This window comes from Alosa pseudoharengus, unplaced genomic scaffold (assembly GCF_046254945.1).
Source record: "Alosa pseudoharengus isolate Yale_2024_CS ecotype anadromous, Long Island Sound unplaced genomic scaffold, YU_APseudo_1.1 YU_APseudo_1.1_scf_24, whole genome shotgun sequence".
Taxonomy (NCBI): domain Eukaryota; kingdom Metazoa; phylum Chordata; class Actinopteri; order Clupeiformes; family Clupeidae; genus Alosa; species Alosa pseudoharengus.
In genome coordinates, this window is record NW_027468689.1 from 5505206 (window position 1) to 5525205 (window position 20000).

The following is a 20000-nucleotide window of genomic DNA, read 5'->3' on the forward strand; positions in this document are numbered from 1 at the left end:
AGGCCACTGGCGTTGGCAGCCGTATGAGACTGGACCACAGTGAGACAAACAAGCATCTGAAATACATGTGTACTCTAACCCAGCAGCACCCAGCCAACACCAGCAGCACCCAGCCAACACCATCCACCCAGAAGCACCCAGCCAACACCATCCACCCAGAAGCACCCAGCCAACACCATCCACCCAGCACCACCCAGCCAACACCATCCACCCAGCCAACACCATCCACCCAGAAGCACCCAGCCAACACCATCCACCCAGCACCACCCAGCCAACACCATCCACCCAGCCAACACCACCCAGCCAACACCATCCACCCAGCCAACACCACCCAGCCAACACCATCCACCCAGCCAACACCACCCAGCCAACACCATCCACCCAGCAGCACCCAGCCAAGCCACATCCTGCCTTGTAACTCGGGGCTCAAACAAAAACTCCAAGCCTGTGGTGTGTGTGTGTGTTTGTGTGTGTGCGACTGTGCTTGTGTGTATGTGTGTTTATGTGTGTGTGCATGTGTGTGTGTCTTTGTGTCTTTATGTGTGTGTGTGTGTGTGTGTGTGTGTGTGTGTGTGTGTGTGTGTGTGTGAGTGTGTGTGTGTGTGTGTGTGTGTGTGTGTGCGTGTGTGTGTGTGTGTGACTGTGTGTGTGTATGGGTTAACACTCAGTATGAAAAAGTCCTTTTAAAGACCTGACACAATAAAGCTTCTGTCCTAATATCTGGATTTTTTTGTTTATGGTAAATTAGTATTTGCTGGTACATGATGTATTTTTTCCGGTTTGTGTGTGTGTGTGTGTGTATGTGTGTGTGTGTGTGTGAGTCTGTCTGTGTGTGTGTGCGTGTGTTTCCAGGCCGGGGCATGAGTTGTTGAAAACTATAACCCACCATGAGAGATTGGCAACACATTTTCATGGGTGTCACTGACTGTGCAGAGGCCTCCACGGGCCCAGAGCGTCCTCCAAGAGCAAACCCCTTTGGACTGCTCTGCTGTCACTGGACTCTAGAGCGACCCTCCAAGAGCAAACCCTCTGGACTGCTCTGCTGTCACTGGACTCTGCCAATGCCTCGGCCTCCACGGGCCCAGAGCTGGGAGTCATTACTGCTACTCCAGGCAGACCTGCCTGCTGTCCCTACGATGGGTCCATGTTGGTGCCGGACCCTCCTATCTCCACCTCATATTTTTGGGGCCTTTTTCATGCCTTTATTATGACAGGACAGTGAAGATACTGACTGAGGAAGGGGGTGCGCTGTGGCGCAGCAGGCTACAGCGCCCGTACCATGAACAGGTCCAAGTACCCATGGGGACCCAGGATCGAGTCCGACCTGCAGTCATGTCCCGATCCCACCCTCACTTTGTCTGTCTTCACTGTCCTGTCCAAATAAAGGCAAAAAGCCCAAAAAATATACTTACAAAAAAAAAAAGATACTGACAGGAAGTGAGCCTTTTTCATGCCTTTACTGTGACAGGACAGTGAAGCAGGGGCGGAGTGGCAATCAGGACGATCGGGAGTTTTCCCGGTGGGCCGGCCGATGAGTCTGCGCGGTGCGGGCCGGCCCATAGAGCTTTTATCGCGGCCGTGAGTTGTACGCGGCCATCGACCTGATAGATAGATAGATTAAGAATTTTCAGAAAATCTCCGAGATTTACCCTTTTAACGTTCAGGAAGTCCAACCAGTATTTATACCACTCGCTCACTGTCTATATGTCATTCATGGTTACCCTGCACACTCATCTCTCCCATGCTGATTTGTGTGTAGGCTAGCCTTAATTTTTTATCTTAATTCATTTTTTTCTTATTCAGGCGTTACAGAACTTTCATCACAATTAAAAAAACGACAATTTAATTTGTTTGTTTGTACTTAAAATTAACGTAAGCCTAGGCTAGAATGGAGCAAAGTCTCCTGGGAATGGGGAATGTGTTTCTGGTTTATCCAAAGAACCGATTGCAGGTCAAGTCTATTTACAGAAATGTAGGGGGATAATTGAGCGGCCCCTCGTCTAATGGCATGACCCTACAAACGATCAAGTTCGAGGAGAACTACAGGAGTTTTGACAATCGACGGATTTGCGTGGTTGCTTGCTGTTTTACATATGGATGGAAGGCAGAGAGAAAGGTTAGCGGAGCTAAAGCATTGACGTTATTGAAACTAGCACAAGCTAGTCTTATTTTGATATGTAGCCTAGGCCTAGCCTAATGACTAATTAGTGGGCCACTCAGGCTGATAAATGGTTTGTGGAACTCGTTGGAACTGTCATGTAAGCCTATATAGGCCTACTTTAATCGTCCTCGTACAAACCTATATAAAGTGCCTGTTTTTTCAGTTATTTAATTACCTGTGTTATTAGGTTGACATTGCCTTTTTTAAAATTTATACAGGCAACTATTGGAGTGCTATGATACCCAGATATGTCCTTGCATGATGCTTGAAATGTCCATCCACCCACAAAGCTGTTTTTATACTGCACGGTTGCATATCTAGTTCCTTACACATGGGGGGGGGGGGGGGGGGGTTAGTGGCCCACCCCTTCCCTGCAGTGAAGATACTGACAGGAAATGTGGGACAGAGAGATGGGATGGGATCAGGAAATGACCCGGGTCGGAGTCGAACCAGGATTCCCGTGGCCAGTATAAGTGGGCAGTATAAGTATATATACTCTTTTGATCCCGTGAGGGAAATTTGGTCTCTGCATTTATCCCAATCCGTGAATTAGTAAAACACAGTGAGGTGAAGCACACACTAATCCCGGCGCAGTGAGCTGCCTGCAACAACAGGGGAGCAGTGAGGGGTCAGGTGCCTTGCTCAAGAGCACTTCAGCCGTGCCTACTGGTCGGGGTTTGAACCGGCAACCCTCCGGTTACAAGTCCGAAGCGCTAACCAGTAGGCCACGGCTGCCACATTCAGGTGCCTGCGTGGTACGTGTGCCATAGCCAATAGTGCCGTAGCACCCCTCTCCTTTTTTTGTAAACCCAGCCAGTCTGTAAACCCAGCCTGTTGCTACATGCGTGGACACACACTCTGCTTCTGTAAACCCAGCCTGTTGCTACATGCGTGGACACACACTCTGCTTCTGTAAACCCAGCCTGTTGCTACATGCGTGGACACACACTCTGCTTCTGTAAACCCAGCCTGTTGCTACATGCGTGGACACACACTCTGCTTCTGTAAACCCAGCCTGTTGCTACATGCGTGGACACACACTCTGCTTCTGTAAACCCAGCCTGTTGCTACATGCGTGGACACACACTCTGCTTCTGTTGTTGTGGTTGTTGTTGTTATCATTGTTTACCTTCTTATTGCCTTTCTTTGTTTTCTTCTTCTTGCTCTTCTCTTTGTCCACGGCAAGTTTAAGATTCTTCAGTTCTTGCCTCATCAGCTCGTCCACCTGTTCATTGTGACCAGGAGAAACATGAGGCGTCAGCTGCCGATGCGATTGGCTAAAGTGGCTAAATTGGATGCACGTATGTGAGTCATCAATAGCAATTATTGTGATCTGTTTCCCCCATGTTGTCTTTATTCTCAAATACAATATCAATTTTCTTTATGAGACTTCAACTGACAGACTCCATGGCTGAGCTTCTGTGCTGCTGACCCATGTGCTCTGGCTTCAGAATCTCACCTGCACTCCAGCTCTCTCTCCCCTCACTCCCTCTCACCTGAACTTTGAACTCTGACCTCCAGCTCCCTCTCACCTGAACCAGAGAATGTCTAATAAGGGCAGAACCTTCACTCTCGGAACTCTTCCGGTGTGCTACTGCATCTAGGGGCGCCCGCGGGCGAGTCCAGAATGACTGGAGGTCTATGGAGCTGTACCCCTCAAAATCCACTTTTCTCGGGATATCATTTTTTTTCAAGTAATTTGAATATTGTATTCGAAAATGGAGGCAAAGACAATACACTTGGTTGAGTATTATATATTTTAAAGTCACTTAATTGTTCTAAAAAGCCTTTCAAACGTGTCAATGACGTCATTCATTAGCATGATCATAGCATAGCATAGCATCAATGCTAGCGTGTTATGGGCAACAACGACCCAACCTGTAAGAAAACGAAAGGACATGACTCACTTTTGATTGAAAATCCATATCCATTTTGCGGAAAAATAAAATTTAATCTGAGGGTTTCAGTTGTTAAATAGGTGAAAACAATAAATGTAGCCATGTAGTCCCATAGGACCCCATGTATTTTGGACTCGCCCGCGATCGCCATCTAGGTGAACTCTGGTGAACTGCAGCCAAATTCGGTTTGTATGGTATCAATAGAGAGTGGGGAGGCTCTCTGTAGACGGGCTCTGCCTGAACTCTGAACACCTCCAGCTCTCTCTCGCCTCGCTCGTCTCTCACCTGAACTCTGACCTCCTCCTCCACCTCCAGCTCTCTCTCACCTGAACTCTGACCTCCTCCTCCACCTCCAGCTCTCTCTCACCTGAACTCTGACCTCCTCCTCCACCTCCAGCTCTCTCTCACCTGAACTCTGACCTCCTCCTCCACCTCCAACCTCTTCTCCTCGCGTACCAGCTGAGCATCGAAGCGCTGCGGGAAGTTCTGCCTCTCATCACGCTCCTGCCAAACCTCTGCAACGCAACGCAGAACAGACCAGATGTGAGAGAACTGTGACAGAGAGACAGAGAGAAAAGTAGGGAGGGAGAAAGAGAGAGAGAGAGGGATGGAGGGAGGGAGGGAGAAAGAGAGAGAGGGAGAGATAATGAAAGAGAGAGAGAGAGGGAGAAAGAGAAAGAGAGAGAGGGAGAGGGAGAGAGAGAAAAAGAGAGGGAGGAGAGAGAGGAAGGGAGGTCGGGAGGGGGAAAGAGAAAAAATGAGAGAGAGGGAGAAAGAGAGAGAAAGAGAGAGAGAGAGAGAGGGGAGAGAGGGTGGGAGGGGAAAAGAGAAAAAAGAGAGAGGGAGAGATAGAAGAAGAGAGAGAGAGGGAGAGATAGTGAAAGAGAGAGAGAGGGAGAGATAGTGAAAGAGAGAGAGAGCGAGAGAAAGAGAGAGAGAGAGAAAGAGAGAGAGGGGGAAAGATAGTGAAAGGGAGAGAGAGAGGGGGGGTAGTGAAAGAGAGAGAGAGAAAGAGAGAGAGGGGGGGATAGTAAAAGACAGAGAGAAAGAGAGAAAGGGGGGCTATAATGAGGCTGAACTGCAGCCCTTAGGGAGAGAGGGAGACAGAAGGAGGACAAAAGTGAGAGACGGAGGAAGCCATCGTGTCGGCGGGTCCCCGTCGGGCTCTGCGGTGCAGGACACCAGGCTGCACTGGACTCGCGCGTCCTGTGGGAAGTGCAGGTGGACCACAGTGGGTGAGAACGGCACAGCTCATTGTCCTCCGCGCTGCGCTCCCAGGCGCCACATCCTGGGCCGGAAAAACCACTTCCTCCCGCGGGCCAAACCACTTCCTCCCGCGACCCCGGCGCCGTGCCAGCCAGATAAGGGTCGACTGGGGATGCCTAAACCACAGGGTTTCCACAGCAACCACCAAGTAAACGTCCTTTACTCCCACTCAGAGTTTACCTGACCGTCCGTTTTTTTTTTAGCCAGATAAGGCTCGACTGGGGATGTCTGGACCACAGAGTCTCCACATCAACCACAAAGTAAACGTTTTTTACTCCCACTCCTCTCAGAGACTACCTTATGCACAAAACACAGAGTACAGCCACAAACTCCACAGGGTGATAAAGATCATGATTTCACAGGCAAGACTTAACTTAACAAGTTCCAGACTGCGGGCTAACTTCATCATCTGTTGGACTCAGGAGGTTGCTTATGAGACAGACGCTACATAAACACTACTGGAGTAACGTCAACAACAGCAAAACCCATGACTGACAACTCCATCGCACAGATCTGTCAAGTTCAGATAGAGGTCAAAGGGCACTGGTTTAAAACATGCTCTGTGGCACCCAGGAAAATTGTCCGGCTTTGAAATGAGACCCTGTGCCTTGGGGTCAAAGGTCAAACTGTTCTCTAAGAGATTTTCTTTTAAAAGCTCACCCTACAAACATCCCTCAGGCTATGCGATACGTCTAATTACCTTCTCCTTTAATGGGAGCGTTTGCACTCCTCAAACTGTTTGTTTGGAGAAGGCATCCATACTCGGCCTCTGCAAACAATAGTCCGAGGCTCTGGAGCAGACCAGAAAAAAAACAGGATCAGTTTTCTGGGCTTTATTTTATCGGCATGAATGAAATCCAGACGCCGTCAAAAATGGCAGAGAAAACAAAGACGGTACGAGCTGGGGGGGGAAACCCCACCAAATGCCACGGCAGAGGACGCACCCCAAGGCTACGCGATTGTGCTATAATTCTGCTGGCTATTTGACAAGCGCATGTCAGTGCAGCGAGTTCACATGCGGGGACCACACACGCGCTGGGACAAGCGGATCGTGTTGTGGGCAGAAATGTTTTGCGCTGTTTGCCACCTGGGGTGAGCGAGCCAGGCTCCTCAGATCTCCAGTGTGGTAAAGGACGCTGCCGCTGCCAAAACTCACAGAGGCTAACGGCAGCCGACTCCTTGTCCACTGCACGTTAAGAGTGCACACTTCAGATGGACTCCAGCCTTTTCTCCGTCCTAACTTCCTGTCTGTTCTGGGAATGGTCCTTCTGTTGTTGTCCCCAGTCGGAGCTGCTATGGTCACAGGAAGAACAAGTGCTTCCTACTGCACGCTCTTCCGGGGAGGAAATTGAAGATTAAAATGGTGGCAGGCATTCAAGCGGAGCTCTTTGACGTGGGCATGCTGGAGGAGGAGAGCTGGTGCTTTGCACCGCGACTCTCGGCTGGAAATGGAGGGAGTGGGAAAGCCCCCTCACCAGAGCAGACAAATCACCATAACAACAAGTCAGGTCTGAAGACATCAGCAGCCTCATTACCAACGTACCTACAGTACAAGCACACACACACACACACACACACACCTCTCTCTCTCTCACACGCTGGAACACACTCACACACACAACCCTCTCTCTCACATGCAAGAACACACACACACACACACACACACCTCTCTCTCTCACATGCAGGAACACACACACACACACACACACCCCTCTCTCTCACATGCAGGAACACACACACACACACACACCTCTCTCTCTCTCACACGCTGGAACACACTCACACACACAACCCTCTCTCTCACATGCAAGAACACACACACACACACACACACACCTCTCTCTCTCACATGCAGGAACACACACACACACCCCTCTCTCTCACATGCAGGAACACACACACACACACACACACCTCTCTCTCTCACATCCAAGAACACACACACACACACACCTCTCTCTCTCTCACACGCAGGAACACACACACACACACAACCCTCTCTCTCACACGCAAGAACACACACACACACACCTCTCTCTCTCACATGCAGGAACACACACACACACACACACCCCTCTCTCTCACATGCAGGAACACACACACACACACCTCTCTCTCTCACATCCAAGAACACACACACACACACACCTCTCTCTCTCTCACATGCAGGAACACACACACACACATAACCCTCTCTCTCACACGGAAGAACACACACACACACACCTCTCTCTCTCACATGCAGGAACACACACACACACACACCCCTCTCTCTCACACGCAAGAACACACACACACACACACCTCTCTCTCTCAAATCCAAGAACACACACACACACACACACCTCTCTCTCTCTCACATGCAGGAACACACACACACACACCCCTCTCTCTCACACGCAAGAACACACACACACACACACCTCTCTCTCACACGCAAGAACACACACACACACAAACACACACACACCCCTCTCTCTCACACGCAAGAACACACACACACACAAACACACACACACCCCTCTCTCTCACACGCAAGAACACACACACACACAAACACACACACACACCCTCTCTCTCACACGCAAGAACACACACACACACAAACACACACACACACCCTCTCTCTCACACGCAAGAACACACACACACACAAACACACACACACCCCTCTCTCTCTCTCTGTCTCTCTCTTTCTCTCTCTCTGTCTCTCTCTCTGTCTCTCTCTTTCTCTCTCTCTGTCTCTCTCTCTCTCTCTCTCTCTCTCTCTTTCTATCGCTCTCTTTCTTTCATTCTCTCCCCCTCTCTCTCTTGGGATGTTTCTAGTCCTGATTTGATTGTGGATAAATATGAGTGTCACCTTTCTGCCTCATTACTTCTAAATAAACCCAACACATAATCATTTGCCAATTACCGGCACCTGACCAAACAAAATCTGGGAGCCCTGAGTCCAAAACCTGGGAGACATTTTCTTTTCATCGTGTCTGTCACACACTGGACATCTCACATGAATTCTTGTTTTTCTCAGACTTCAAGGCCCCTGTGTAAATCACAGCCATAAGCAGCACTGGTCAAATGGTCACAAAATGGCTGAAAGACAAATGGAATCATTGCTACATTATGGTGGCATGAAACACTGAGCAGGAAACAAGACAGCAGTTTCTATTTTCAATGATACGCCTCAAGTAGAGAGAGTCCATGAACAGATTGGCTTAAAAAAAACCCCAACAACATTAATCTACAAACCTCTTTAACATATTTATAACTTCTCATGTGGTATTTTTACAATACTCTCAATATACTCCCTTCATATTTTAAAAGGGGACACCGGGAATAATTACCCCGTTTTAACTCAATTAATTTCGCTGCATGACAACAAGCCTGGATTCCAGTCACTAGAAGGAAGCTTGATCCATATCACTGAAGCTTTGATGCTGTAAAAGTCACTTCGCTGAGGTCTTACGCCTGTTCATGATCAAACTGTCCTGTTTATCATCCTCCTCTAATTCTTCCAGAATGTAACCTTGAGGCCCTAAGCAATGCCACTTGACATGTTGTGGCTGGAAGCATCAGAACGAAAGAAAGAGAGAAGGTCTGACTGGGCATATAATTACTTCCTGCAAACTTCCAGCTGCACTGCTGCCCAGTCTCTGTGTGTGTGTGTGTGTGTGTGTGTGTGTGTGTGAGTGTGAGAGAGGGAGAGGGAGAGAGAGTATGTGTGCATGTGCTTTTCTTTCGTCCCTGTAGTCTATTCTGCCTTATGCGCTCTTTCACAAACTCTGTGTGTGTGTGTGTGTGTGTGTGTGTGTGTGTGTGTGTGTGTGTGTGTGGACATGTGATGCAGCTCAGACTGGACGCTCAGTTAGGAGGCTTTGGGAACGAGCTACCAGGTAGCTTTGTGTTTGCCTGTCCCATTGTGATGGAGAGGAAGCTGGGCAGTGGTGCCTGGACACACACACACACACACACACACACACACACACACACACAGCTGCACAGCTAATGGCCCTTGTGAATGAATCAGTGGTACACACACACGCACACACACACAGCTGCACAGCTAATGGCCCTTGTGAATGAATCAGTGGTGTACACACAGACACACACACACACACAGAGGAGCTTTCAGCTCAGAAAAAACGACAACTGTAGACAAAACGGCATTCTCTGTCTAAGTGGCCTGACAATTCAACAATGAAATGAAATAACATCCATTAACTTCTCTGTATAAAGAAAAGCACAGTTATTTAAACATCATAATCAACCAAAATGTGACTATATCAACCCTTGTTCATCATTAACACCATATTCACACACATGCAACATTAACTTCTAATTTCACATGTAATGTGGATATAGAGTTGCTATAATGTTCAAAAATGTTAAAAGACGTTTAATCCCCTAGAGGTGTGCAACAAGCAGTGCGGAAGTTGCCATTTGTGTACAAAGGTCAATTTTACACTTCAAGAAGCTTCACTTAGGGGCTTTTATACGAGAACGATTGCGAAGGAAGACGACAAAATATTTTACCATAAGTGCCTTTCGTTTACACGGCGACCCCGCCATCGGGGCTTGAAGACGCAAAAATCTGAAGACTCCTTCCAGAGTGTAGAGTTTTGAAGACGACCCGGGTTGCGTCTCCGTCTAAACGGCTAAACTGTCAAATTAGAATGTCTGCGCGTGACGTACCGGGGTTCTATCACACCACCACCCAGCGGTCTGGAATGCATATCCAATCATATATCACATACTCTTGCGTCTTCATATAAACAAAGATTTCCCCCTGAGAATGCTCGTCTAAACGCGAATAAAACAATGAAGACGAGACGCCACTTCTGCGTCTTCTCTCTTCATCGTCACCGTAGAAACGTAGTCTTAGTGTTGTTTTTTTTTTCTCGTCAGAGAAACAGCTGGTGTGAATTGCAACTTCAAGCAGCCAGGTTGGTGAATGTGAAACAGGCATTAGTACTCTTCAGTGGGACACCATGAAGAGGGTTTTTTGTACATCTGTATCTGTTGAGAGCACCTCCTCTCATAACACTTTCAATAACCCAACACCTCCAATGACCCAACACTCTTAACATGCACTCACCACGAGAGCACTCCTCTCCTAACACCTCCAATAACCCAACACTCCCAATAACCCAACACACTTAACATGCACTCAGCACCTCCTCTCCTAACACTTCTAATAACCCAACACTTCCAATAACCCAACACACTTAACATGCACTCAACATCTCCTCTCCTAACACTTCTAATAACCCAACACTTCCAATAACCCAACACACTTAACATGCACTCAACATCTCCTCTCCTAACACTTCTAATAACCCAACACTTCCAATAACCCAACACACTTAACATGCACTCAGCACCTCCTCTCCTAACACTTCTAATAATAACCCAGCACTTCCAACAACCCAACACACTTAACATGCACTCAGCACCTCCTCTCCTAACACCTCCAATAACCCAACACTCCCAATAACCCAACACACTTAACATGCACTCAGCACCTCCTCTCCTAACACCTCCAATAACCCAACACTCCCAATAACCCAACACACTTAACATGCACTCAGCACCTCCTCTCCTAACACTTCTAATAACCCAACACTTCCAACAACCCAACACCTCCAATAACCCAATTCACCTAACATGCACTCACCACGAGAGCACTCCTCTCCTAACACTTCCAACAACCCAACACACTTAACATGCACTCAACACCTCCTCTCCTAACACCTCCAACAACCCAACACTCCTAACATGCACTCAACACCTCCTCTCCTAACACTTCTAATAACCCAACACTTCCAATAACCCAACACACCTTTCCTCTCTCCTCTACCTTTATCCTCCTCTACCCCCATCTCCTTCGACTACACCATCTCCTAGTACCTCACCTTCAGCATTCTCATCCTCTTGCATTTACCTAGGTCTCCTCTGGTAGTAGTATTAATTGTTGAAGTATTGATTGTTACCTAAGGTCTCCTCTGGTAGTAGTATTAATTGTTGAAGTATTGATTGTTACCTAAGGTCTCCTCTGGTAGTAGTATTAATTGTTGAAGTACTGATTGTTACCTAAGGTCTCCTCTGGCAGTAGTATTAATTGTTGAAGTACTGATTGTTACCTAAGGTCTCCTCTGGCAGTAGTATTAATTGTTGAAGTACTGATTGTTACCTAAGGTCTCCTCTGGTAGTAGTATTAATTGTTGAAGTATTGATTGTTACCTAAGGTCTCCTCTGGTAGTAGTATTAATTGTTGAAGTACTGATTGTTACCTAAGGTCTCCTCGTAGTATTAATTGTTGAAGTATTGATTGTTACCTAAGGTCTCCTCTGGCAGTAGTATTAATTGTTGAAGTATTGATTGTTACCTAAGGTCTCCTCTGGCAGTAGTATTAATTGTTGAAGTATTGATTGTTACCTAAGGTCTCCTCTGGTAGTAGTATTAATTGTTGAAGTATTGATTGTTACCTAAGGTCTCCTCTGGTAGTAGTATTTATTGTTGAAGTATTTATTGTTACCTAAGGTCTCCTCTGGTAGTAGTATCTAAGGACTTCTCTGCAAGGTGGTTTCAGTGTTACTCCTCATTGCTGTAAGTCACGTTGTATAAAAGTCTGGACTGAACCCCCCACCCCACAAATACACACACACACACACACACACACACACACACACACACACACACACACACACACCATCTCTCCAGGGACCGAACCCCCACCAAACAGACACACACACCCACACACAAGCACACACACACACACCATCTCTCCAGGGACTGAACCCCCCACCTCACAAATACACACACCATCTCTCCAGGGACTGAACCCCCCACCCCACAAATACACAAACAAACAAACACAAACACACACACACACACACCATCTCTCCAGGGACCGAACCCCCCACCCCACATACACACACACACACACACACACACACACACACACACACACACGCATTGTCTCTCCAGGGACTGACCCCCGTATACACCAGGTAATGTGGGCCAGAAAAGCTGACCCGACACAAGTACAGGGTCACCACCTCCTCCCCTCCGATGGACTGAAACTCTGACCTGCTGAAAGCTCTAGAAGATGGATGATCTGATTCTTCCAAGTCAAAAACAACTCTTCTCTCACAGCATGTGTGTACACACACACACACACACACACACACGCACACAAATGCTGCACAGACTCGCGTGCACACGCAGAAGCTTTCATGAGGGGAAACAGAGAATTAATGAGCTGTTTACGTGGATGATTATGGAGAAATAGTTTGAATTCCAAAGAGACTAAGGTTACTTCATTTCCCATATTCACAGTCTGTGACTTTCTTAGTCAACCATCAAATGGTATCACTTAGCAGTGGAGTAATATGTAGCAAATAGCAAAGTGATTATGCATCTCTGCAGTCGATGATATTTCCAAGATGGTAAACTCTGTCTATTTTGGTACACTCACTGTAAACTCCTATGGCTATGATCAGTCATAGGCAACATTCCAAAACATTCCTGGGAAAAAAGAACAGTATACTTTTTTTCAAGTACATAAAACATCTCAAAATAGATATTTATGAAAAGAAAAATGTCAATACTTGACATTTGACAGTTGGCGTTCTACCCTGTACATGCTGTATTGACATTTGAGCATTTTGTAGAATATACTAAATTGTTCTGTGTATTAGCTCTGCAGCATTAATGGGAGATGTTACAGGTGAGAGTAGGACATATGGCATTGTATGAAATTATGGATCACTATATAATTTGCTGTGAAGAAGATCCAGAGCCATTTACATACATCTTGACCTGTTCTGTCAGACCTTTTTTTGTGAAAAATCAAAGCCTTTTTACACCCTGTGTACTGTATCTAACTATCTTCCGTGCAGTGTGAAGGCACAGTGTCCTGAAATCCACTTTCCAAAGATCCAGAAAGATCAACTTCTGTTCATTGCTTGCCCTCTGAGTTCACCGTGCCTCCTCAAGGACTCTGTGTTGTTAAACACAGAGGTGGAGACGTGGCTGGACTCCAGTTTAAATATTAGTCTCGGTGGACCTTTGAGACCCAGAAGCACACAGCGCAGCAGGCCTGACTCCCCTTCAGCGCAGCAGGCCTGACTCCTCTTCAGCACGTCTAGTGAGGAGCACAGCAGGCCTGACTCCTCTTCAGCACGTCTAGTGAGGATCACAGCAGGAGGAGAGCGTTCCAGCCAACATGGCGTTTGATGTGTTTATTCTGACGGGATAAGCTGTCAGGCCGTGGATCACAACTGAGTTATTGTAGACACCTGAAACTGAGGCATGTCCCCACAGGCACGAACTGTGCTAACTTATCAGGACACAATGGTGTCAAAACCAGAGAAGATATCTAGAACTTTTCAAAAACAGTATTTACAACATTCGTATATATACACAGTTTGTACTGAACGTATAGTATTGCACAGTATATTAGTGTCCTTTCAGAGTGGGACAGGTATCACATATCATGCTGCAAAATGAAACCTTTCATTTAAAAATGTAATACATTACGTAATAGCTGTTTGTAGCCTCCAAGAACAAAATTCTCTGGTCAAAGCCAAAAAGCTTTTGCACAATAACGATTCACGAAGCAAGTGGTAACCAAGTGGGCAGATAACAGATATGACAAATGGAAAACAGACTACGGCTGTAGTTAATCACTGTGAACACAGAGGTGCCATTCACCTCTGGGTCTAATGAGAGGGGTGAGGCGTCCAGAACAGCCCGAGGGAGCGAGATCCTCCAGCTAGACTGCCCTTGACCCCAGCTCTTTACAGCTTTCCAGACACTATCGTCCACACAGACAAACTTCAGTTTGTCTGACCCACCACAGCTTGCAGGCCGTGTATAACAGGCTGGCTACACCAGGCACCGTGTATAACAGGCCGGCTACATCAGGCACCGTGTATAACATGCCAGCTACATCAGGCACCGTGTATAACATGCCAGCTACATCAGGCACCGTGTATAACATGCCAGCTACATCAGGCACCGTGTATAACATGCCAGCTACATCAGGCACCGAGAAGCTCCCTTCACAGAGCCGACTGAACACTTCAGTAATGTTTCGCCTGCCTATAAGGTGTCTGAAGTGGATTCTAATACCATCGTCCACACAGACAAACTTCAGTCTGTCTGACCCAGCACAGCTTGCAGGCTGCGTTGCGTCGGAGGTGTCTGAAACGGATTCTGACAGAGTGAGAGCCAGTAAAACAGAAGTAAATGTTTAATATTGACTTATTCTGCACTCTGGGTCTCACCTCGGAACATCTTGGTTCCCTGCAGCACGGTGGGAAGGAAGTTGCTTGGCGTCATTTTCCAGCCCTTTTCTGCCTCCTGAGAGAAAGACAAACAAAGTGTGGTTTATTTCAATATACTGTACGTATTCTGCCACAACAGGATCTGCCTTTTATTTCAGTGCAAATGTCTGCTGTTTTATAAGTAAATATTTTGTTCCATGTAACTTCAAAGCGATTCTGGAAAATAACACAAAAAAAGGTTAAATGAACACATTCAGATCATTTATAAAAAATATTTTCATTCGACTTTGCATGAATTTGTTGACTCTCTGTAGTCTTTTTCTAGCAGACCTCTAGCTAAGTCTTGCTTCAGAGTCATTTCAAATTGATCTTAGAGGACTTCCAAAAGCACCCTATGAGTGAAACGTGTTGTTATTTCTATCAATGGTGTGGATCCACAGTAGGAGAGCTGAGACGTGGCACTCAGTGTGGGTAATTGATGTTTTCCTTCCTCCCAGTCAGGGAAACCACATTAAAATCCGATCACTTTTAAAACCAAAAACACACTCCTGGATGTTTTGGTTTGACTGTCACATATTGTGAGAGTGTATGTGGGAAAGGGCTGGGTGTGTTTTCAGTAGAAACCAACCAAATCTGCTGTGACATGCTATAGAAGCCATGTTGCTTTTAAGCACATTTACCATGAGTCTTAATAGCTCCCTGGTGAGAGAAAGCCCACAGTAAAAATACGCAGAGGTAAGTGTCAGGATAATATAGCAAAGTGATGGATGGTGTTTCTCATGGCGAGAGGCAAAGTGTTTCCTTCAGGATCTTTCAGCTACTAACAGGGCACTCAGAATCGTGCACTCAATAAAGTGTGAAAGTCTTTACGTTTTAATTCCATACACATTTCTATGTGAGGGAGATAGTACCATAACCGTTTGCTTTCTTTGCACTGAGAGATTCTTTAATCTCCCAAAAACCCTGGCCTGTCTATTTGCACCTCCTCTGTTTGCAAAAAACAAATGATCATCTGCATAGAGCATTACTGTTTTATTCCTGCTTGATAGCGGTTGGAAAGGGACCAATGCGGTCATCGAACAATGGAAAGAACTGAAGGACTTCCCTGAGGTCCCCCTTTGAGATTCCCCCTTTTGTTTGCAATGTTGCACACACTGCAGATAGTGTAATAAGATGAACAAAGCTCCTATTCTCCGGGCTGCATCGCACTGTCTCTCCCTGCACACTTTCCGAGGCCTTTCTTAGATTGTCGTGTTGCGACCGGCAGCAGCCGTGAGAGCAGGCATTTGAGACGGGGCAGAAGCTCTGCCGTTGACTCCACTGTTACAGTCTGTGCAGTCTTGTCTGTACTTGTTTAGGGTAATGCCCTATACTTACGCCTAGATTCAGCACGTCACAACGACAGAGAGGCACACTGTCGGTCTCAGTGCAGACACAAATGTTTACTTTGAGCTTGGTTGGTCAGCACAAAAAAGGGCACTCAAGCTATTTTTCCAAGCCAGATAAAGGTCAGCCAGAGTATTGTTCCAGAACTTCTCCATTATTACGGGGAACGGTTGAATCATGTTGGACTGGAATCTGAAATATTTTCAGAGATGGAGCATTTTACTGAGGTAATCAGCCCTGCCTATAAAAAAACAATGATTTCAGAGAATGTCAGGGGACATTTTATTGGGTTAAACTATGCTTGCCACATTATTCAATTTTGAATTTAACTTGCTCTTCTAAAATAACTCATTGGTCAATTTCATTTTGCAAGAGTCAATTTCATTCTTAAGTACAGTATGTTGCATAATAATTATGCACATATGCACTAATATATTATGTATAAATGTATGTGCTGCTTTCAGAAAGCCCCCAGTTCACGACGATGCGCGTTGGGGCTCTGTTACCGGCGGACAATACATTATCCCTTACTTAATGCTTAGACTGCAGGTGTAGAGTCAGTTTTTGACATACAGCTGTTTGTTGTGCAGTGAGTGATCAAGGAGATCTAGTGGCTGTCGTTCCTAAGAGCTTCCATATGCAGGTCCACCTAAGCGCGGTGGAAACGGCGTGCAGTGACCTTTCACTGACGACGAGATGGAAAGAATGTGCAGCCCGTTGAAGGCCAGACTCTCTCCGTACAGGCTCGTGATATTGGATTTAACCGACTTGATACTGGATTTAATCGACTTGATATTGGATTTAATCGACTTGATATTGGGTTTAATCGACTTGATACTGGATTTAATCGACTTGATATTGGATTTAATCGACTTGATATTGGGTTTAATCGACTTGATACTGGATTTAATCGACTTGATATTGGGTTCAACAACTTACCTCGGCTTCCCCCGCATTCTTTTTCTTCTCCTTCCCTTTGCTCTTCTTCTCTTTTTTCTTTTCTTTCTTCTCGTTTCCAGACTTCTCCTTCTTCCCCTTAGCATTTTTCTTCTTCTCCTTCTCCTCCTCTTTGGCAGCCAACTCGGCAGCGACCTTCCCGAAAAAACAGAATGTTTTCTTCATCAAAACAGCGTTCTCGGAAGCTATAAATTTATCAGTGATGAAATGACGCTTGCGAAACCCTTTTTGAGGAATTGTTGCTGGTGTTAAATTGCTGTTGGAACCTTAACACCTTTCCAGCCGCTCTTTTCATATCACAAGGTGTTGTCTCGTCGCAGAGGCTAGGAAAGGTATCCCACCTGCTCAGGTGTCTTCTGTGCGAATATCCCGGCTGACCCCCCGTCCTCTACGCTGGGGAAGTCTGGGAACTTGCCAGTCGCATCTCTGCAATCACAACCACATGCGTCAAGTAAGGCACGCGAAGACAGACAAAGGAGGGAATGAGAGAATGAATGAGCTGTAAACGCCAACACACAAGCGCATCAGTCATGTTTAAGGAGCAGATCAGAGGGGGCTCGGTTGGACAGGTCCACCCGTGGGCCTCGTTAATGATGGCTTAGGGTTAGGAGGGGGTGGTTGTGCTGAATGTGTTTCTAAGGGTAGCTGCGTGGCTTGTCCAGTCACAGCTCATTTGGAGGTTTCAACTTTGCCCTTGTTAATCAGGAGCAGATCTGACCGTCTGCCATAACCTCCTGACTGCCAGGGGTGTCACGCTAATGAGAGAACTAAGGCAAGACCAAAGAAAGATTTTTCTGTCATCTCTCTCTTTCTCTCTCTCTTTCTCCCTCTCTCCTTCTCTGATGTGTGTGTGTGTGTGTGTCACTGTGTCTGTGCATGTCTGTGTGTGCGTGTGTGTGTGTGTGTGTTTGTGTGTGTGTGTGTGTGTGTGCACGCCCTTGGCAGCCAATAGGCTATAAAACTCGAGGCTATACACTAAAAGCCGTTTCATCTACAGGACAATGACATCACTCTGCAACCCTCCGCTTTGCCATATAGGCTACACAGAGCTTCCTCATAGAGCTCATCCCACCATTCCTCTGTCTCTCCACTGTCTCGTCTGTAAACCCCGTCCAAAGGGTTGTGACCCCTTATTGGTCAGGTGCCTGGTGTCATAGTGACGGCTAGGTGAGATTTGAGTGCAAATAGGCTGGGGAGTGTGTGTTGCTACTGAGAGCGTTAAGCGGTGAGTGTGTGTGTGGCTACTGTACCCCTGGGCACCCACCAGGGGCGTCACTAGACCCCTTTTACTGGGGCATGTGCCCCAGTATTGAACTGCCGTGCCTCAGTAAATAACTAGGTTAAGGTTTTCAACTAGCTGCTGTTGCATCTTTGGCAGTTCATTACTATTATTGTCATCAGATTCACTGTGCCCCAGTAGAGTTTTGGGTCTAGTGACACCCCAGGCACCCACAGCATGTGAGTTATGAGCGTGACCGTCCAGCCCAATGCTAATAGCTAATGGTTAGCATGGGCCAGTGGGGCACCATAAATCACCATAAATCACACTAATAAGACACCACTGCACTGAGGGCCTAGCGCCTAGCCACACACACTTCCTGTGGTCAGACTGCTGGTGTACTTATTTATGCTAACACACACTCACTCTTTCTGTCTGCCCCCCCTCTCTCTCTCTCATGCACAAGACACACACACATACAGTACACACACATTTACACACACACACACACACACACACACACACTTACAAATGCTCAGACAATGTATTGATCCAAAAAGTAAGGCTTACAACCACTGTCTGCATTCTTGCATTCTGACACTTGTACTAGACATGTGTAGAAACCAGACGCCTATTGCAGAGCTTTAACCTGTTGAGGAGTGAATTATTTTCCTGGTTCCTTCTAGAATTCTACGCAAAGATCTATAGTTTCAGTGTTCTTTATACAGTTTATGGGGAAAATCTCGCATCATAATGCGGAACTCTCGGAACATTCTAATCACATATTTGTGACCGTACTCCTCAACAAGTTAATGGCACCATCACCGATATTACGAGTGAAGGAGAGCAGACACAGTCAGTGTTTATTATTACCGCATTTCAGAAACTATAACTTCAGAAGTTATCAAAAAGGCAACGGGCAAATAGTCTTCAGATATTTATGTATCAAATTTAAATTGATTTGTCAAATGTGAATAAAACAATAACAGAATTATGAAAAGGTTGATGGTGATTAAGATGAGACAAAGTATAAACATTAAAAGAAATGAATGAGAGGAAGAACATGGTGCAGGAGACCACAAACATAAAAAACACACAAAATGGATGAGTGAGGTGCATGATGAGTGGGGGGGTATGTAAGAGGGGCAGGATGATTGGAGGGGTATGTGAGAGGGGTATGTGAGAGGTGCAGGATGAGTGTAGGGGTATGTGAGGTGCAGGAGACCTCCCAGGAACAGGGCTTTTCCCACCTTTTAAAACATTTTCTTTTAACTATCGCCCTTTTATGCTTTTATTCACTTTAATCTTTTGTTTATGTAAAGCACAATTACCCCTATGTATGAAATGCGCTATATAAATAAACTTGCCTTGCCCCTGTGTATGAAATGCGCTATCTAAATAAACTTGCCTTGCCCCTGTGTATGAAATGCGCTATCTAAATAAACTTGCCTTGCGTTGCCTTACCTGCACTCTATAAACCACTGCCGTATCTGTTCCTGTAGCGTCTCCCGTATGTCCAGCCCCTCCACCTCCCGCACGGAATCCTTAACGCTGACCAGCGCCCGCTGGTACTCCACCTCGTGCTGCTCCTGCAACACCCGCCGGGACGCCTCCACCTGCTGCGCATACTGCTCCGCAGGGCTCGGGATCGGCCGCGGAGCTGCTACCTGAGAAGCAAGGAGCGTGCAAAACAACTTCATTTGTGTGTCTGGTTGAGACAAATCTGAGTGATAATCTGAGGCTTGACTTGACTGACTGACAGGGACTCGGGATTGGCACCGGAGATGGTGGTACATGGAGCGTACAAAACAACTTCATTGTGTCAG

General features: G+C 46.5%; 1 protein-coding gene across 2 annotated transcripts in view; it reads right to left on the reverse strand.

Moving 5' to 3' along the window:
• The window catches only part of drc11 (dynein regulatory complex subunit 11), a 45261-nt gene that overhangs the window by 17922 nt on the left and 7339 nt on the right, over positions 1-20000 (reverse strand). For both annotated transcript variants that reach the window (XM_076302931.1, XM_076302930.1), the window contains exons 6-11: positions 19639-19837; positions 17297-17381; positions 16938-17090; positions 14613-14688; positions 4468-4574; positions 3291-3386 (exon numbers count right to left, since the gene is read on the reverse strand). In XM_076302931.1, coding sequence (XP_076159046.1) covers positions 3291-3386; positions 4468-4574; positions 14613-14688; positions 16938-17090; positions 17297-17381; positions 19639-19837 — 716 coding nt within the window. The remainder of the gene's footprint in view (positions 1-3290; positions 3387-4467; positions 4575-14612; positions 14689-16937; positions 17091-17296; positions 17382-19638; positions 19838-20000) is intronic.